Genomic DNA, 21,873 nt, shown 5'->3' on the forward strand with positions numbered 1-21,873 from the left:
GCCCATGAGAGTCACATGACCCACCGGAAGTCACTTTCATAAACTTTCTTATTCGTGCCCAAGCCATTTTAGTTACCAGTGTAATGTAAAACTCTATTCATATAGGTCACAATCATTTTTTGCACAAACATACCTTAAGGTTCTGCCCATCGAAAGGCAATGAACCGCTGACTAATGTATAAAGAATAACGCCAAGACTCCACACGTCCACCTCGGGCCCATCATACTTTTTCCCCTGAAAGAGCTCAGGTGCTGCATAGGGCGGGCTCCCGCAAAACGTGTCCAGCTTGTTCCCAAAAGTGAACTCATTGCTAAAGCCAAAATCAGCAATCTTTATATTCATATCCGAATCTAGCAGCAAATTTTCAGCCTAAAAAGGTGGAAAGGAAAGATGAACTTATTAGTTAACAGTTCTTGAACGATTACACTACATTTCAATTCTCCGAGACTTTACTGGCCATTTGTTTTTGTTATCTAAAATCGTATGGTGTCAAACAACTACAACTGGGGTAATGTGGCATCTATGTGTAAAAAGACATTTCCATCTATAGTGTAAATACATTTCATGGGTCTTCCCATGTCACAGTGATCCTTTATCATTTTATGGAGCCAGGGTTTGATCAACAAAAGTTGAGAAAGACGGACTGTGGCCTCCAACATACAATTTTCCGCTGCACAAGACATGTACTGGCCATGTAAGGAAATTGGAGAACAGCTCCACTGATCTTCAAGTCACATAGGACAGGACGATGACAAGGTTTTCTGAGAGTGTCCGACTGCTGGGACCCCCCACTGATCACATGAACTGGACCCCCAACAATCTGTAGAACGTTGGTTTCGTTCTTACCAATGGGTGGAGTGGCAGGACAAGCATGTGTCCTAACACTCCATTCAATACCATGAGAGTGCCAGAAATTGCAGAGCACAGCGCTCAAGTATCTGTACAACCCCCGATCTCCACACGGTGGTCATGTTCTTTTGATTGATGAGAGTTACAGCAATCACAACTTCAACAAATTGTTCCATCAGGTTAACGGGAGAAAACTTGGTTCAACCCCTTAACTGGCAGGTTGGGGATTCTTACAAAATGTAGGTGTAGAGAAAACAGATTGGCAAAAATTCTTGAAAATTGCAGCAATCAAACCTATTGATTGGCCGTGCTTTGAAACCTGATGATATTTCAAGTGGGCACTGGACAACATGTAAAAAAGTGTGGTCACTAAACCCTCTCTCCTCTGATAGCAAGCAGCTCCGAGCCCAAATGTGAGTATTCTCAAAGCAGACAGAGGGCTGAGCCATAGGAATGAGGAAGGTACATTTTCCCTGGCTTGCTAGGGGATAGACAGATAGAAAAAAGTCAGCTTACCTTCAAATCCCTGTGAACTATAAACTTCTGATGACAATACTGAACAGCAGACACAATCTAAAAGATAAAGAATCAGATATTATAAACTACTCATCCTACATCCATCACTACCACCAAGGTTGGGCAGATGAGATAAACAACCAGCTCTACAAATAAGTAACATATTAAAAAGGCAGTGATTAAAAGTTTTGTATCTCCATGAAAAGAGGTTACTACTATTGCTGTAATTTGACACAATCTTTAAAACAGGGAAGAAACCTATTGTTCTGTCCTGAATGAGACAAGGCACATAAGAACCAAGCGCTCAGAATCAGGTTACAGATGTCATACCCCCAGGCACGGCCCCATAAAGGCAGGTAAAGCCATCACTATGGGGTGGCAGTCCCAAAGAGCTTGAACAGAGGGTCTCCATGCTCAACAGGGGAACACAGGACCAATCTTCTTGGAATCAATAAGGAAAAATCCCAGTTTTTTTTTATCACTAGGATGATAGATATTTTATACCCACCTGCCGAAACTTGGCCCGTGCCTCTTTCTCTTTCATTCTTCCATGTGCAACCAAGTAATCAAACACCTCGCCTAAGGGGTGAAGCGCAGCAGTATGAGGATACATTTTTAACTTGTCAATTACACAAAACATGAACAAATGACAAACTAATTCATTTACAAGCAAAATTTAAAAGAACTGGTTTAGAAATAAAGTGTTTAGTCCCATCTCGTATGGCGTCAGACAGGGGTGATACAGTTGGTCCCCTACTTAAGAACACTCGACTTACAGACGACCCCTAGTCACAAACAGACCTCTGGATGTTAGTAATTCACTATACTTTAGCCCTAGGATATAATAATCATCTGTAGGAGTTCTAAAAGGAGTCTGCAATGAAGCTTTACTGTTACTTTTGGTTCTTATGACAACCCAACATTTTTAAAATCCAATCGTCACAGAGAGCAAAAAAAATTCTGTCTGGGGTTACAATTATAAATTATGCAGTTTCGACTTGCATACAAATTCAACGAAAGAACAAACCTACGGAACCTATCTTGTACTGCCTGTACCTTAATCGTTTTAAAAGGGGGTTTTAAAACATGGCGGCTTTCTTTCAAAAACAGCGCCATACCTGTATAGAAATGAATGGAGCTGCAATACCATGCACTACCCATGATCAAGTGTGGTGCCGTTTTCCCAATAGCATATGTGTCAAAAGCCAAACGCTGTGGTCACTAAACGATGCTTAACACAAGGTCCTCGCTCCCAATCGCAAGCATTAAGGTCTCAACGCATATTTGTGTGGATTGTGTGGGTTCTAAACGCAAATCGAACGCAAAATGTGAACGTGGCCTGAGTGATGACGAAAATTCAAAGGGATTGAGGCTGCGTTCACATGAAGCATGTGGTAACGCATTATAAATGCAATTTAATTGTGTTTACGCTATGTAAGCATAGGGGAGATTTTATCCGGGCTTGTATGCCAGTTTTCTGTCGCAATTATCCCCAAGTGGGTGCGCAGGGGCTGAACCTGCCATCCATTCTATAGGACTGTCCTAGAACAGGTGACAACTGTCTTTTGCAGCACAACCCCTTTAAGTTCCAATTTCAAAAACAACCCCTTTAAGACTTTGCATAATACTGTGCATAGAAGACTAGTAAATCCAAAAGGATATAAATATAAAGCACACAGCTGGGGCTCCCCAATCCCTTCTTAATAAAATCTAAATCCAGCAGCTATACCCGGCCTATGTCACCTGCACTTACTATTCTCACTTTTGTTCAGGTCAATTCAGGTAATAAATACCCGATTTGATGCAGATTTACCCCTGGCATCATCTTTCTAATAGTAAGTATACAAACTATGTGTATACAGTCCTCCTATAACGCTCTTATGCTGGGCCGCCTTAAAGGAAATCTACAATTTGTTTTTATGCCTAGTGAACCAAACATACAGTACCTTGAGAATGCTGTAGCTGCACTGATGCAGAAATATATCTTGCTTAATCCGTGATCAGAGTGGTTTTACTCAAAAAAAACAATTATAAAATTTGGGACCTTGGGAAAGCTGGGTGCAGACTTGCTTCTCTACATAAAAGAGCTGCCTGAACTGTCCAGACAGGACTAATCAACCTGAGCTGAGACCAGAGACCCATACGAAGCAGCTGGGGGAATGGTGCTGCGATTGATTACTTCTGCTCGTCAGGGACAACACCGTGAATACAGCGATTGGGATGTTTTATTGTTTTGGTTTTTGTGTTACAGTGTGCCTGTAACAATGTTAAAAAAAAAGTTTGTTTTTTAAAAAAAAATCAAAAGTGATTAAGAGGTTGTCCACTTTCAGCAAATAATTTTGTTTGTGTAATGGAATTTTCCAATATACTTTTTGTAGCAAATCACCACAATTTTCTAGATCTCTGCTTTCCGTCATTCTATAGGTAGCTTCATTGTTTACTTCCTGTGAGGGGAAAAAAAACGGTCCATGGTCATGTGATGTTACACAGGTGCACGGCTTCATTATACCCCTGGTCATGTGATGCCACACAGGTGCACTGCTTGTTATACCCCTGGTCTTGTGAGGTCACACAGGTGCACGGCTCGTTATATCCCGGGTCATGTGAGGCCACACAGTTGCACGGCTTGTTATATCCTTGATCATGTGATGTCACACAGTTGCACGGCTTGTTATCACACAACACTGATTACTGTGATATAACTAGCCATGCACCTGTGTGACATCACATGACCAGGGACAGATTATTATCCACAGGAAGTAAACAGTGAGGCTTCCTATAGACCAGTGATGGCAAACCTTTTAGAGACAGTGCCCGACAATGTGGCATTTTAAGCAGCAACTTAATGCTACCTGTTCTTCCACTTCTTTCAATTGTATCGGCCACCAAAACAGTTGAAAGAAGGAGGGCAAATTCAGACTTTAATTATAGCTTCTCTCCAAGTTGCCTGGGACTGCAGAAAGATTTAGTTAACTCTGTCCTGGGGTGATGGCCTGAGTGCCCACAGAAAGGTCTACGAGTGCCACCTCTGCCACCACTGCTATAGACAGACAGAAAGCAGAGACCTAAAAAAAAAAAACTGAGGAATTAATACAAAAAGTATATTGGAAAACACAGGCACACAGACAGTCTCTGTATTATGAATACTGGGTGTATAGATCCGTGTGCACCAGATGGTTAGGTCATGATGACATGCAGTGGAGTAGCTGTGGATTACTTCCAGATTTAGTCAATGCTGCAGCCACATACAATATAATATATGTGACTAGGGTGAAGGGAAAGCCCATACTGATGCTATATGAAAAATCTAAGCAGCTTACAGAACATGCCTAGTATTTTCCAATCCCTTTTCAATTCCACATAGCTCCAAACTCCACGATTTCCAATGATAGTGTGACATAGTAGGAAACTAGAGCAAATATATGGCCAACATCTCCGCAAGACTAAAGCAAACACCCGTCCAGAAAGGAGATCCCTCTGACATTTGCCTTATAATCATGCCATCCATTGCCTCAATATGCTCTATACATGGGAAATGTCCACAGATAAAATATAGAAACACATTAAGGCTGCATTCACACAACGCTTTTTGCAACACATTTCTCATAACGCAACATTAAATGAAAACCGATTGTGTGAACATGGCCTAAATATCAGATTTCAGAACAAACTTGTGCAGATATTTTGTTTATTAACAATTTGGTACTGCACAAAATCCTTGGTCAATTCTAGTGTTCAAAAACACTTTTCGTGTTACACATACCCCCCTCCCCCATAGTGTGACATGCAGCCTCAGCAGACTGATAACACTGGCATTCTGAGTGATAGACAAGTATTAACTCATGGCCATGGGTGTCACCATAAGTATGAGGTCTGAGGGTGCTGGGAACATGTTTGGACATTTGTAAGATTTTAATTTGAGGTGAAAATGGAGAGATATTTCGGAATGGAGCACATCGTTGACTTATTTTCAGCAGGTGTTATCCATTTCCTGCAGGGCAGCGGGAGGGTTAATACGATTGTTTTCAGGGCAGCAGAGAATCACTGATAATAGGGACATAATGCCTATTATACAGCAGATTGTTCACAGGGACTTGCAGAGACACCGTACTCTTGGCATGCCCTCCAGCTCCCTGTGCCACAAGGAATTCCTGTAGTAGTGCTATGAATTGAGGTATGCAAATTAAAGGGCAATTGGTAAAACAAAACAAAAAAAAAAAAAAAAAAAACGTGAAGACATTGGCTTATTAATTTACCAGAGTGTTAACGGGAACCTGTCACCAGGGGCCTCATTTTCACTAAAGACAGGTTGCAGAAGCCCATTACAGCTGCATTGCATATATGCCTTTCTGCTTTCTCTAAGCAGGTGTTATAACTTACCCTGCACCCTAACAGAATCCTCTGTGTAGTCCCAGGGGTTGGGCTTTGGTTTAGATGCATTTCAAAAAACAACATGTGTCTTGATCTTAGTGCTCCTGTACAGCTCCTCCCTAAGGTCTCCTTCATAGAGCTTGCAGCCTAGAAATCTGACATCAGTGGAAGGAGGAGGAGCAAAGGGGGGCTGAGAGCTGAGCAGCATGCAGCACAGACAAGTCAAATGTTATTTTAAATGCATCCAACCCAAAGCCCAACCCCTGGGACTACACAGAGGATTCTGTCAGGGTTTAAGTTATAACACACAAGTTTGATTGACCTGGTTATCCCCTTATCCATAATCTGATAGTTGAAGGTCCAATTACTGGGATCTCCAACTGATGAAAAATTACCAGCGTCCTCTCTTAAACAATGAGTGGACAACAAACATGCCCTTTAAGGATCAGGCAAAGCAAAACTCAAGATACCCAATAACACAACTTAAACTTAAAGGTGTATAGAAAAGGTGGAGTCCACTACATAGAGGAAAATAATAGAAACAAACCTCCACTGGCGTATTCCATTACAAGGTACAAAGTCTTCTCTGTTTCTATAACTTCAAATAATTTTACTGAAACAAAAGCAAAAGAAGAAAGGGTTAATAATGAACAGGGGAGGCTGGTGCATGAGTAACAGGGGAATTCACAAATTACCAAAGTAATCTGGGATTTCTTATACAAAGCCAAAACTGGTCAGACAACTTTTTTCAAGGGGTTTTTACAAGACTTTAATGCTGAAGGCCAACTACAGGCGGACGTCAACTTAAGGACGACCCCTAGTTAGAGGCAAACCTCTCTGCCCCCCCCTCTCTGCTGTAAGTTTTTTTTTTTTTATAATCCTTGTTTTCATGAGAACATAAAATTTTGAAAATCCACTTGTCATCGAGACAAAAATATGTTTTTGTCTGGAGCTACAATTATAAAATATACTTGTTCCGCAAAATTCAACTTAAAAACAAATCTTGTACGTAACCTGGGGACTGCCTGTATAAGATATATCATTGATATGAGAAGTGAGGGACACAGAGGCCTCATTGTTCACACAGATGAAAGCCATGTTTCCCCAAGAGGCCAAAAACACTCCTTTAAGGCATACACTAAAACTCTGTACATTTGTGAAAGAATGTGTGCTCAGAGACTGATAGCAGGGTGTAGACGATCTATTTAACAATTAAGCTTATGGCTGTCAGTTTAGTGGATGGGCGCTGTGATTTATAGCAACATCATGGACTTAGGACAGCCATAAGAATAAGGTTGGCTGCAGGCGAACGTGTTCAGCCCATGGAAACAGACCCCCAAATTGGTCCGATCCCTGGGTCTGCACAATAAGGGAGCCCTTCCATCATACAGAAATATATAAGGGCTTCTGGTCAGGCTTCCAAACTGTAAGAACTGTTATGGTAGTAGCGCTGCAGTTTGGGCGGCAGACGGGGAGTCCTCACATGAGATTTGTGAACGCTGCAAGGACTCGCATCCTGTGCAACGTGTTCAGTCTGTGGAATTGGACCAACATGCGGGTCGGATATCACGTGTGTGGTTCAAGAATTACTTATCAAGTTTTTGGTTTCCTTACCTATATTAGGGTGGTTCAGGACCTTCATTATTCGCACTTCTCTGAAGAGCTGTCAAACAAAAAAAAAAAATGTTAAAATGTTAAGGAAGACTGGTCACTGGTCCGAATATTTTTTTTTTTTTTTTTACTACACACATATATTGGTCACCTATAAAAAAAAAAACAACTAAAGGCAAAAGAAAGTTATTTGTGGTCCGATTGTTTGCATGTGGTCAAACTATTTTGGTGATCTGCATTCACAATCCAGAAATGTGTGCCAACTGCGACCATGGCAGCTTTCACACTTGTGTATTTTGCTCAGTAAAGTGAAGGAAAAAGTGTAATGGACAGATCTGCAACCGTTTTGTGGCCCACACTCACTTGTGGCTTACAAGTATTAACATGTGATAAATGGAGGTACAGAACCTGTGCAGGGAGCAGCTGAGTGAGCTCACAGCCTGGTGAGATGACATCAGTGGAAGAGGGAAAAGCTGTACAGGATCACAAAAAAGTGGGGGCTGAGAGCTGAGCAGTCTGCAGCACAGACAAGTCACATGTTTTTCAAATGCATCCAAACCAAAGCCCAACCCCTGGGACTAAACAGAGGATTGTGTCAGGGTGTAAGGTAAGTTATAACACACAAGTTTGATCGACCTGTTTATCCTCTTATCCACAATCTAATCGTTGATCCAATTACTGGGACCCCCAACAGATGATGAGAATTGGAGGTCCCATCACTCCATTCAACATTATGTTTTATGGTCCACACTCACTTGTGGCTTACAAGTATTAGGCTATATTCACACTGCCGTTGCCCGCCCGTACCATACCGTAGCGGGCAACGGCAGTGTACGGGGAGAGGAGGAGGTGAGCGCAGCTCACCCCCGCCCCTCTCCATAGCAACCTATGGCGCACGGCGCCGTATTACGGGAAAAGATAGGACAGGTCCTATCTTTTTCCCGGGTACGGAACGGTACGGTGCCGCACGTGTGCGCCCATAGAAGTGTATGGGGGACGTATATCGGCCGTATATACGGCGGCCGTAAATACGGCGGCCGTATATACGGGGGGCGTATATATGGGGGACGTATATACGGCGGCCGTATATATGTCCCCCATACGTTCGTGTGAATATAGCCTTAACAAGTGATACAGAATGTGCACAGGGAGTGGCCGAGTGCGCATGTGTTTCCATCATTTGAGGATTATTGCATTGGTTTAAGATGGTTTCACATACAGATTCGTTTGCTCTTCCTGGCTTTAGTGATATGTCATTGATGCCTTACTTTTTTTCAACTAATCCAATGTTGTCAGCGGAAAAAAAAAAAAAAAAGTGTGAAAAAGCCCACTGAAAATAAATGGTTCAGTAAGGCATCAGTCAAAAATCACTGAAGAGAAAACAAATCTGTACGTGTCCATAAGCCCAGGGCAGGTTTCACATTAGTCTGTGATCACGGATGTGAGAAGTGCCGTGCCATGGACTGATCACTCTGCTGGGGACTGAATTCTGTGCGTTATATATCAGTATTATGCACAGAGTTTTTGTTTCCTTGATATGTAACAGATGACAATACAGTGTCAGCTCTGCTGTATATCAGGGAAACAAGAACTCTGGGCGTCATATCAGTATAATGCACAGAGTTCAGTCCCCAGCAGTGATCAGTCCATGGCACGGCACTTCTCATGTCTGTGTCCTATACTATGGATATGTAATTAGTAGTAGAAGGGCTGAAGACCCACCTTTAAAGTCAAAACTCATGATGCACACTGACTGAAGCCAATTACACTGCTCCGTTATGCACTTTATTTACAAGTGAATGCAAGAAATCGTCAACCGTGAAACGCTTGTTTGTTGTTGAGCTTGATGCAGTAAAAACTACCATTATCTGCAAAAAGATCTCTAAATAAAGAGGACACTTGACACGAGATCGCTGCCTACTGTAAGCCACTAAATAACTATGCTCCTCGTCTGACTCATCTCCTTCGTGATGAACACTGAGTAGCAGCACAGCCCCACTACCATCACTTACCTTTTGCAAACTAGAAGAATTTAGTTGTGTTTTGTCTATAATTTTTACAGCAACCTAAAAAAATAAAATAAAATACAAAAACGTAAGACGGTTAATAACCTATATTGTATTTGTGATGGCATGATAACGCCACTGCATTGTATATGACCTCAGGCTCTGTATTCTCCTCAGCTGAAGCCACTTGTACATATGATTGTACCCAAAGCCGTAGGTGAGGAGTTTACATAATGGAAGTTCTTTTCTCACAAACACCACTTGCCTCTATCCACCCCTTAATGGGTCTGAGCAGTGGGACTCTATACTGAGAATGGGAATCCCTGCATCACCTGTGTGAATGGAGAGGTAACTGTATACATGTATCCTATTCCGTCCTAGGGGACTGACAGACACCTAAATACTGGACTCCTCAGCCCCACAGAAAGTCCCATGAAGCAGGAGTCACTAATACATACTGCCACTAAATTCACACATGGGTCCAGAGCCATTGACCACAGTGCAGGTCTCAGCACCTGGGATAAGAATCTCGTTCCCTGGGAATGGAGAATAAAACATTTAAAGGGGTCGAAACAAGTATTTTATGGGGGTTCGATTGCTGGAACCCCCAGAATTTGGAGAACAGAGATCCCATTCTTCATGATGGGTGGAAAGGCAGGACAAGCATAGGATCTATTGGAGCACTCAGTCATTCCCATACAACTGCACGGTGCAACAGAGTGCTAAATATTCCTGACACTCCACCCATTAGCGGGAACTGGACCCCTATTCTCCAGATTGGTGGGGGTGACAGAAGTCGAACCCTCACAAATTAGCTTGTTATCCCAGTAAACAAAACTACATTTCTTATGACATGTTTTTTTGCACAATACCTCTATTCTGTGTGTGTGTGTGTGTGTGTGTGTGTGTGTGTGTGTGTGGTTGGGAACTGCAATGTGAAACCACCCATATAACAAGACATGGTGTGACATCACATAAGTGGGGATATAACGAGCCGTACACCTGCGTGACATCACATGACCAGGAACTGCTTTTTATCCACAGGAAGTAAACAGTGAAGCTTCCAATAGGTAGACAGCAAGCAGAGATCTAAAACACTGAGGAATTGATAAAGAAAGTATATTGGAAAACTGTAGAACTTTTCGCAAAAAAATATTTATTTGCTGAAATGGTAACATGCCTTCCAGAAAGTCAGATTAATTGTTCATTCCCCAGTGTAAAGATGCCTGGAAACATCCACGCTTTATTATTTAAATGACATGAAAAGGGGGGGGGGGACCTTTAAAAGGACATCTACCACAGGATCAAGGAATGTAAACCAAGCACATCTTGGTGTGTGCCCCCTCTGACAGAATCCACTCTTCTCTTCTTATGCCCTGGTTTTTCAAAAGTATGCAAATGAGCCTGAGGGGCTCCAGTCTCCATTAAAGGGGTTTTCCCACGAAGACAAGTTAGGCCCTATCCCCAGCAAGTCGCGAAAACGAGGGTTCCCACGAACCCCTCGCCGCTCCTCAGACTAATGGAGCAGACGGCCGTGCATCTCTATGGAGCTGACAGAAATTGCCAAGCGCCGCTGAACGGTCATCTGCTCCATTACTCTTATGGCGCGATGAGGGGGTCGGTTGGACCCCTCGTTTTCACGATCTGTGGAGGTCTCAGGACTGAGACCCCCACTGATCAGCAACTTAGGCCCTATCTTGTCTTTGTGGGCAAACCCCTTTTGAAAGCCTCTAAGAAGCTAAGAGAAGAGTAGATCTTGCCAGATGGGGCACACACCAGCATGTAAGTGTGCTTGGTTTACAATCCTTCATCCTGGTGGTAAATGTCCTTTAAAATATTGTTGTATAATGTTCTGAGTGTAAGAAGCCACAAGCTCTTTGCACTCTTATGTTATGGTTTGTTTTACAGGATCTATGTCAACTATCTTGAATCCATATATGTTAAGTTTCCCCCAAAAAACGTCCTAAGAGGAATAGTTGTATCCTGGAGTTAAAAAAATCATATTTAATAGGTATGCATTAAAATTATTTGTTGTACCATGTAGGGAATAGTAAACAGACGCCTTTTGATTCGTAAAGAATCTTAATGGTAGTGTGACCTTTTCTGCTGGAAACCTAACATAAGAATTTTCTTTACTGAACTCTTGCGTGCAGAATGTTTGTGTGGATGGCATCTTAAAAGGTGAGCTGAAAGGTTTTATTTTTCTCAACTATCCTGAATCTATGATCAGTCATGAACAGTTTATGAGCCATGAAATCAGGAAAACCCTAAAAGAACATTTAAGCAGGGGTCAGGACCAGGAGTCCAGTAAGTGTGTCTCTTTTATTTTCTGTGTGTTCTGCTCTTACCCCACCCTCTAGAAAACCTGTTCACTCCCATTAACTTTTCAAAAACAGTTTGGAATGAAACCTAAATTATAGATTCTACCGAGTAAATCTTAGCCAATTTTACCTCTTTTCCAGTTAAAACATGGCGAGCTAGCTTGACCTTGGCAAAATTGCCCTTGCCGATGGTTTTGAGAAGACGGTAGTTTCCGATATGCGGCTGCTCATCTGCAGAGGTTGGGATGGAGGTGCGACATCTCAGCATATTGGGTTTGCTATTGCCGCCTCCACTACTGGTCTTTGAGTCGGCGTGACCCAATGCAGGCTGCAAAGAGAGAAAGGGGCGTTTTAGTTATTTGACAGGAAAAAAAAAAAAAGAAAATCTGGATATCACATGATACAGTGCTTTTGTACAGGTGCCTGTAGAAACACATGCAGGGCATAGAGCCCTTCACCACACACACTTTGGGGAAGATATAAAAGGTGAGACACTGCAGAGATATACTAGACAGCCTTACACCTCAGCAGACTCATCACAATGCCTGCATGTCTAGTCCAACTATACCCCTCCTATTAATTAGCTTAGTTTAGCAAAATTCGAGTGCATTTGCATAATCTTTTGCACTCTCCTGAAGCCACACCCCTTTTGTCGGACTAGTCGTCAAAGTGTCTAAAAACCTTTTGCCACAAATTACGACTGATAACCGCCCCGCTGCTGCCTCCAAGGGGACAGGAGTCAGAAGTTTTTGGATTATGGGCTGCAAAGTTTTTCTGTTTGACCCTGCCCCCTTTTCCATTCAACCACACCTCCTTTTAGGCCACGCCCCATTTTAGGCAAGAACCTGACCAGCTCATAGAAAAAAATGGCATGGAACTCAAAATGTTTGGGAAAGATTGCCCTGTTTCATTGAAGACTATGGGAAGTCTGCCAATTATTCAGAAAGTTAGCAAGTAAAGGGATTGGCCACTTTACCTCACGTTTTGTGTAATGTGTGTGTAAGAGTTGGGGGGCAGGATATTAGGCAATTTACCAATATACATCTATTAATAGTTTTGTGCTGCTTTCTTGTAAAGTGAAGCCTCCTGTATGTTACCTCATCCGCCAGAGATTCCTGACCATAAAATGGCCGCAAATGGAGACTCATGTGATCTTATCTGATCATGAGCAATCGTCCTGCCATGCATATATGATCAAGGCCCTGACATGGCAATTGCTCATGGACAGGTATGATCATGTGGGCCTCAATCTGCGGCCATTTTATGGACAGGAATGTCTGGCTGATGAGGTAAATGACAGGAGACTTCCCTTTACATATCAAGAAAGCGACGCAGAACTAATTCTAATTATATTATATTATATTAGTTCAGACATTGTGATGAATCCTCTAGGACAGTAGTTGTGAACCTATGGCACGGGTGCCAGGAGGTGGCACTCAGAGTCCTCTCTTTTGGCACTCGTACCTTCACCCCAGCACACAGCTCACCAGACAGGACTCAAGGCCTCATGTACTCCCAGGCAGCCCAAGACCCTGTTAGGAAGCTACAATGATAATCCAAACTTCTCATTCTTTCTACTTTATTGGTGTCCTCAGGTGCCTATACGATTTATACCTGTGACAGAGCAGGGAGTAATAAGGTACTGCCTAAATTGTTACATTGGCACTTTAATAAATATGTGGGTTTTGGTTGTAGTTTGGGCCCTCTGTGTAAAAGGTTTGCTATCACTGCTCTCGGAGATGGCTGGTGGCCAATAACTAGTCACTGGAGAGCACTCGACGTAGGCAGAAAGCAGAGAACGACTGTTCCAGGAACGCACAAGTACTTACAGATAAGGAGTCATTGATACCAAACCGTACCCCGTAACTGGTTTTAATAGGTCAATGAAGGCAAACTTCATTGGATCATTCGAAAGACTAGGCCTGAACCGGCCTCCATATAATCCGGTGTTCAGGCCTTAGATGATGTGTTTCATGGGGCGGTCATAAACGCAAACAATTCAAGGGTGATTAGTGACTCAGGTAAAGCCGGATGAGAGACAAGCCCGAGCACGATAGCTTACGGCTAAGGGGCTGGGCATATGTTTCCATAGCTATTCTAACCTGACGGAGCCGGCTAATTGCAAGGAATGAAGAGGCAGGGATGGGTAGGAGGGTGGAGAGAGAGAGGAAAAAAAAAAAAAAAAGTTATTCAAGGTTGATCTCGATGCAGTCACTCCACAGCGGAGAGCTGCGTGGGCAGAGTATATAGAGGAGGAACAGGAGGGGGGAGATTTCAGAAGAAATTAGAAGATGAACAGAGGGAAGAAGGGGCCGGCTGATGACCTGTTTGAGTCCCTAAATACTGGGACATGCTCGCCCTACACCGCTGCTCAGGATCCTCATAGACCGTGAGCTCTTGTGAGCAGGGCCCTCACTCCCATTGCTCTATATGGCTGTTATTATTCTGTACGGTCTTATTTTATTTGTACATGTCCCCCAGAATTTTTAAAGAGCTACAGAATTTGATGACGCTATATAAATGAATAAAGATTATAATTATTATCCATATAACCCAGACTGTGGTTTGAAGCGCACCATATAGATCCATATTATTACCCTTGCTGTACAGTCCTCCAAGTCCCCCAGTAGATTGTAAGCTCTTGCGAGCAGGGCCCTCACTTCTATTGTATCATGTCATGTCGTTATCTGCTCTGTGAGGTCTTATTTTCATTGCAATCATCCCCCATGATCTTAAAAGCTCTAAAGGTATACGATGGCGCTACAGAAATAAAGAGTTTGTATTCTTACGCTTTGACGGACATATCACAGAATCTGTGGAGGAGGACATGGATTAGGAGGCATCACACCAGGTTTACCTCCTCCACATGCCTGAATACGCTGGATATACAGTAACGTGTGCGTTCTCTGCACCGTTGTATCCGGGAGATCCATAATGACTCCTGCTCTAGTTTCTAGCTCACACGACAGGAGAATTATAAATCACTTTGATGCCACAAGTTTAATAGCTGATCCTCAGACTGTCTGGGAAATCCAGGTGTCACATAAGTTGCATTTCCCAGCTCACTCATTGACCCCAAGGCATTTTCCTGCTCCAGGGTCAGCTGTAAGCTCGGTGGATAACCAGGTACAATATATGGGTACAGGATACACAAAGAGGTGTCAGCAAGACGATAGATTAAAAAGGAACCCATCATCAGTTTTTACCTCATTAAATTTCCTAACGCTCACCAGTTTGCCTACAAAATAATCTCCTCCATAGTGATGTAGAAATGAGCTGAGAAGAGTCACATTTTGCCTGAGAGGAGTCAAGTTTAGAGGCTCATTTTCTTATGACCTTGAAGGATTTCACATAGAGAAAGAAGTTCTAGAAGGGACATGTTATCCCCTACCTGAGGGGTCTAGTAACTTAAAGGGAAATTGTCACCAGCTTTTATCCTATTAACCTTTTTTCTCTGAACAATGGTTATAAATAAAGCTTGACGTTCAGGTTACACTGTATACAAATCTCAGAGGCACAAACTACATCTGCTGTTATCAGCCCGTAGATACAACTTTATAGTAATATTTAATGATGGTGCCTAAAAACCCCCCATGCTAATTGTTTTTTTTTTTTTTTTTTTTAAATACCATGTAATTATTCGGCAGTCTATTTTACACACATACATACATACATACATACCAAAAAGAAAAAAAATATACACACACACACACACACACACACACATGTGAATTTGTGAGTCATGCGATTTTATACACACACTTAACACTTCCTGTTCTATGGAGATCACTTCCTAATACTCATCTCCTCATCATTACAGTAAAATCATTGTTACAATAAAAAGGTGACAGCTTCATCATAAAGCTAGAAGCAGATAACATGAGACTACACAACCAAAAACAAGTTAAAATGGCACAGAGCATGCCCACAAAACGGTCCCACAGAAGCCAATATGTCATATCTGCGGCGGTTTTAAAACGTCTATACGGTTACAGTAAAGCATCTTCTGAATTGCTGGAAAACAGAACCAAAGAGCAGCTCAGGCAAAAATCAGGGCAACCCCCATTGTGTAAAAAATAAATAAAAATTCATTATCTGTTCCAAGAAAAAAAAAATAATAATTAGGAGATATATTCTTGAAAAGCAAAACGCGGTGAAGACGTGATGATCTGCCCCAGGCTTTGCTTTTCCTCGGTTATCTGAACATAAGCTTATAAAACAGATTTCGTTGTCTCTTGGAGCACTAAATCCCTTTAAAGGTCTTTTTAAGATATAAACTGCAAATCTCCCGCTAAAGCTTCTTAAAGCTCGTTGATTCACAACATTCGTGCTAATATAAAGTCGCGGAGAATCCCATTAAAGAAGATGCGGTTTAAAGTTACGACTCTACAAGACCTAGAGGACGGACGGCCACTGGGGTCAGCGCTCTGCTTAACCCAACAACGATCTGTGCTCTTATAGACAACTATAAAGTCACAGCGCAAAAGGCGATTTAAAGGGCGATGTCAAGTTAATTTTAAAACCGGTAAATATTCACAACATCTTTACCACTTCCAGACTGCCGATGACTGTTACAGGCAACCCCTCACCAGATTTTACCCCATTAACCTACCAACCCTCTCAGGTAGGGGATGAAATGTCATTTCTAGAATTCCCTTTTTTACGTGAAATCTCGTAATCTACCCCATTAACCCATTTCCTATTAAAAATTTCCTCCACCTTCATGTGGCAATGAGCAGAGAAGAGTCAGATTTTACCCGAGATGAGTCAAGTTTAGAGGCTGTAGGGGGGAGAATCACTCCAGACCCCCCAAAGTTTAGTGCTATAGAACCTAGAAACATGTTTTTATATTAAAGAAAATCTCAGATCGCATCAGGCTTCTGGTTCTGTGATCTACAGAACTGGAGATATAAGCAATTAAAAGACATAGTTGGAAAGATCTAGCTCCCACCTATTTTTGTGCTTCTGTAGCTTACAACCCCGATGCAAGCGGATTAGATTATTATCTTTAATACGACACCAAAAGCATGGTTAGGTGCTATAGAACAGAACTATAGCAATCATTTCAGACCAAATATGACTGCTCATTTTCACATGACTTTGGAGGAGATTATTTAAGTAAACTGGTGAACTTTCACATTGGGGGAATTCTAAAAAGGACATTTCACCCCCTACCTGAGGGGAAGAGAGGTTGAATGGGGTAAAGTGTGGTGACCGGTTTACTTTAACCTCATATATTTTCACAATCTAAAAATGTAAAAGCAAAAATATGAGGCCATCATTCTATATTGAAGCGCTTGTCCAGCCCTGAGGCCGAAATTCAACTTAAAAATTTTCCGATAGACGACGAAATGTAGATGTACAGACCTGCTGATGACTGAAGTCTCTGCAGAATAAAAGAGGTTTCTCCATTACCAGGAGGGTCTCACCAGTATAAAAGCCGGGCCCCAGCTCCATATTCCATTAGCGACGCGGCCCCAGGGCTCACGACGGAGAAGATTTATCTGCTGCCATGAACAATAGTGTTCATTAGAAAATAGAATCTTGTAAATGACAAAATTTCTATGTTGGAGTTAAAGGAATTTAAGCAAGGGGGGGGGGACATAAGATTGAGAGAGATTTGCAAACCCAGTCATATTTAGGCCACGGCCATGGTCGGTCCTTAGTCCAACCTTGGTCCATGGTGCAGAGCATGATACTTTGTAATGAAAGTAGTCCTGCTTTCCTGCTGCAAGTTATAGCTCGGTGCTGCTCTTCTGCAGGGAAGCAGGGACTCCCTAAATCATATGCCACCACAATCCTCATAGTCCGGTGCTTAGCACGGTTGTCAGTCCATGAATTCCTGCCAGGCACATGTGCCTTCACTCGTAGACTAAGAAGCCTTAAAGGGGTTCTCCGGTGATCAAAAGTTACCCCTATCCAAAAGGATAGATGCCAAATTGCTGATTAGTGGAGGCAGGTTCATTGTACTCCAGAGGAACAAAGCAAACAGTTAGGGATGCGCCCTGCGGCTCTACAGATGGCGCTGACGGAGATAACCAAGCGCAATGCTCGACCATCTCTGTCAGTTCTACAGAGAACCGCCACTCAAATCTTTTGGGGTGGAACAGACTCCCTCATTCTCATGACGTAGGGGTTCCATTACCGAGACCGCACTAATCGGCATGTTATCCCTTATCCTGTGGATCGATGCTAACGTGCTGTCACTGGACACCGAGTGATCAAATTTACTAAATGATTTCTGTGATATTACAGATTTGCTTCCGCCATTAAAAGGGTGTTCCTAAGATTCAAGGTTATTCCCTTCTGATGGCAGGCTCGGGTCACAGTGTGGGGACGAGGTCGTAGGTCCTGTGTCAGACTCGCCATGCTGTGAATATATACAATAGTAGACAGGTAACGCTTTTTTTTTTTGCCACGTTATGACAATTGGCTACAAGTGATGGTGTAACCCAGGGGGCGAATTATATAAAAACTGATTATCTACGAGGTTATCATCAGACGTCTCCGTCTCTACGCGTTCATCTTGGGCGCGGGCAGATTGATGTACTCTGAATGTTTAATGTAAAACCAGGAGGCACAGATGCTCCGCTGAGCTCCCTCCTCCCACATTACTGAAGATCCCAAAGTAGGGCTGGCATCTCCCGGAAAGCAATCAGTTGTTGCAGGCCAAATTGGGCTTTTTTTTTTCTTCTTCTTCTTCCCTGGTACCAGATCCATCTTTTTTATGGATAACCATGGAAACCAACGCGTTTCTCGGTCTGTGTTTCATTTTGTGTGGGTGTACGTGAGAGGGGTGTGGGAACCACGGATTCTCTTAAAGCAGGCAGTGCGTCTCCACGGAGGGGATAGTCAGGGAAATGTGACTTATCAGTATGGAGATTCATTAGAAGACCCACAATATACTACATATGATGCAGAGGGGTCTACATTATTCCGAATTCCAGATTACCAATTTCCCTGTATATAACGTTTGCATTTGGATATATTTGTACTATATTTAGCAAGAGAGTATTTAAAAGATTTCCTTATTAATACTTAATTTACAAGAAAAAGAAAATTAGAAGACCAATTTTGTGCATACAGACCACATATACTCGAAATGGGTGCCGTGTAGTGGCACCCATAGAGGTGCTCGTCTTCTATATATTTGTGTGTTTATAGCTTCCCAAGTGTCCGAGCACAATTGCATTCATGCGGCTGTAATGGAGATAGTCACAGTAGCAATATGGAAATTTTGTACACACGACCGTGACCGAGGGGGCTGCATTTATTCAGTACAGCATCCTGATCACTTCATGCAATGACGCTGGAGATGGTCCACCCCGCCCCCCCATTTGTCCCTAAGCGTCATTGCAAAGAAGTGTAGTGTAAAGGGACTGGTTCCGGGTCCCTTGAATCCGACGGATCATTTTAAAAGCTGAGAAGCAAGGATGAGTTTGGACTGATGAGTTTATAGATACTCTAAGTTCAAAATACTTGCTAAATACTTATGACAAATTTATTTCAAACCCAAACATATGCAATTGTATAAGAAAACTGTACATGGCTCTCAAGCGCTACATTATTTGGTCCACTCCTGAACAAGCGAACACTAGAAACTTCCTAGTCGGAGCAGTGATGTGCCTGCAGCAGTGACCCGACTCACAGACAACCCCTTTAAGACTGGAATACAGGTATAATATAGCCTTCGTAAACCTTCTTTACAGTAATAACTCCTGGTAAGTCACTGTGTCATCAGCAGAATTCAGACTAATGGCAGGAGCATTAGGCCTCCATCTCTTAGTAGACATGGAATTAGAGCCCCCTGCAGCTTCCCACTATATACTGTGTATTATGCATTTCCAGTAACTCCTTAGTGTGTGGGTTCAGCAAAGGCGATTCTGCTTAACTAGTCCATAATGTGTCATTTCACCATAAAGAGTAGACAAATCTGATTACTGTAATCCAAAATTAATTACATTTTCCAAAAGAACAGCAAGAAAGTAAACAATGTAATGAAACTGCTTTCCAAAGGAAGTAGTAAGGGTAGAAGCCATTCTAGTTCACTCATAGTAAATATTTTCGGGTAATAGCTTCGGGTCAGAGAGAACGAATGTCTGCAGTCTACGGCTGTAAACTATTCTACTGTGTCGATTAAAGAGGTTGTGCCGACTTTTTTAAATATCCCCTATCCACAGTATAGGGCAGCGGTGGCGAACCTATGGCACGGGTGCCAGAGGTGGCACTCGGAGCCCTTTCTGTGGGCACTCAGGCCATCAATCCGATTTCACCAAACAGGACCACATCCACCAAATCTTCCTGCAGTCCCAGCAACTTAAGGGATGCTGCTCTCAGAGCTATTTTAAAGCAACACTTCACTGGCTGTTTGAAACTGCAGGAAAAATGAGAAGGTTCTGACAGAACTGCATTGTCTTTGGAGGTCATCCTACTGGACCCACCATTATTCCTGGAGAGAAGCTACAATGAGAGTCTGAATTTGCCCAACTTCTTTCAAATGTATTGGTGGCCTTAGGAGAGACAATACAACTGAATGATGTTGAAGAACAGGTAGCAATAAGTTACTGCTTAAAATGCCATGTTGGCACCTCACGGTAAATAAGTGAATTTTGGTTGTAGTTTGGGCACTCGGTCTCTGAAAGGTTCGCCATCACTGGTATAGGGCATAACAAGCTCATTGAAGTGGGTCCAACTGCTGGGAACCTTACTGATCATAAGAACTGGACCCTCCAGCAGTCCTGAAAGCTTGAAGGAGTTGGGACAACCCCTTTAAGGCCGGTGTGTCCCTGGCCGAAATAAGTCATTTGGTGTAGTGCTAGAAGATTATGGCCTACAGGGCATGGTAACCAGTCTTTACACCTCTATGCGACTGTCAGAGCAATAGTGAGACCCCTTTGTCCATAGCTACCAGGCACTATATTCCAGGAGATGGAAGATAAAAGTATTTTAGTGTGAAAAATCTTGAAAAGGTTTAACAAAGTACTGCAAAATGTATTAATAAACAATCTAGTCGGCATGTTGAAAGTATAGGCGACTATCCATACATGTGACTATTAATACTCACCACTTATTACATACACCACCCAGGCTAAGAAAATGATTCACTGTCACAATGTGAGTCATATAGCCGTGTAATGTTTTCTTAGTACAAGCTGTAGGGATATTCACAAGGCGCAGTCATTGTATTTGTATTCCTGCGGCCTCGCTGCTCTTCCTCCTGTGGTCATCGCCTTTGGAAAAATGGTCAATATCGTCCCTGGAAAATGAGCCAATATGTTGTATGGACTCCATGTGATCACTAGTCATCTGACAGAGTAGGGAGCAAGATTTGACATCTTCCCGAGGTGGTAATATCTACACTGGCAATCTCCGTCAGCGCCATAGAGATGAATGGAGTAGAACGGACATGTGCAACCATCTGCTCTGCTCATCTCGGGGTCCGACTAAGGTACCTCGGACCCCATCGGTCCCCCGTTCTCGTGATCTGTGGGAGTCTCACTAGGAGACCCCCAGAGATCAGCAAGTAAGGTCCTTTTCTGTGGATATGGACTAACTGGTTTAGTGGGAAAACCCCTTTAAATCCTACAATTTTGCATAGTAAGATAGACGATACACAACTATCCAGATTGCAGCTGTAGCCCCGGCACAGGCCGTCTCAGAGGAGAAGCAAGCAGCTGAGCCCCGATGGTCAATCCTCTAGTCTACTGACAGATTATTACTTTCCATGATAACACATGAGATAAAATGTAACCCCCCCACCCCACCCCCCTTCTGTAAAATCTGTTTAAGTTCATTTGTGGAAATAATTTTTGCTAAAAATAGAAATGAGGCCCGTCCCTAACAAGCCTTAACCAGGCCTCAGCTTTACAAATATAAAAAAAAGTTAAAAGTTGGCAAGGTTTCCGGCAGTGGTAAAAAATAAAAATAGAATTGCAGGATTTTGAAAAAGTTTTGCAGTCTGATCTGGAGACAACATGTTATAGAGCAGGAGAAGCCAAGAAGATAGGACACCATGTACAGCCAGCTCCTCCTTCTCTATAACATGCTGCCTGCAGATGCATAGTGGTTTAACTGCAGGCAGCATGTTATAGAGCAGCTGAGCAGATTATACATGGTGTCCTAACTGCAGGCAGCAGTTGAGCAGATTATACATGGTGTTCTAACTGTAGGCAGCATGTTATACAGCAGGAGACGCACA

General features: G+C 42.7%; 1 protein-coding gene across 10 annotated transcripts in view; it reads right to left on the minus strand.

The window, feature by feature from the left end:
- The window catches only part of MARK2 (microtubule affinity regulating kinase 2), a 79,475-nt gene that overhangs the window by 18,325 nt on the left and 39,277 nt on the right, over positions 1–21,873 (minus strand). For all 10 annotated transcript variants that reach the window (XM_072118365.1, XM_072118372.1, XM_072118370.1 and 7 more), the window contains exons 2-8: positions 11,806–12,003; positions 9,361–9,414; positions 7,352–7,400; positions 6,285–6,350; positions 1,875–1,945; positions 1,367–1,423; positions 134–370 (exon numbers count right to left, since the gene is read on the minus strand). In XM_072118365.1, the coding sequence (XP_071974466.1) occupies positions 134–370; positions 1,367–1,423; positions 1,875–1,945; positions 6,285–6,350; positions 7,352–7,400; positions 9,361–9,414; positions 11,806–12,003 (732 nt within the window). The remainder of the gene's footprint in view (positions 1–133; positions 371–1,366; positions 1,424–1,874; positions 1,946–6,284; positions 6,351–7,351; positions 7,401–9,360; positions 9,415–11,805; positions 12,004–21,873) is intronic.

The sequence above is a fragment of the Engystomops pustulosus genome, chromosome 7, assembly GCF_040894005.1.
Source record: "Engystomops pustulosus chromosome 7, aEngPut4.maternal, whole genome shotgun sequence".
NCBI lineage: Eukaryota > Metazoa > Chordata > Amphibia > Anura > Leptodactylidae > Engystomops > Engystomops pustulosus.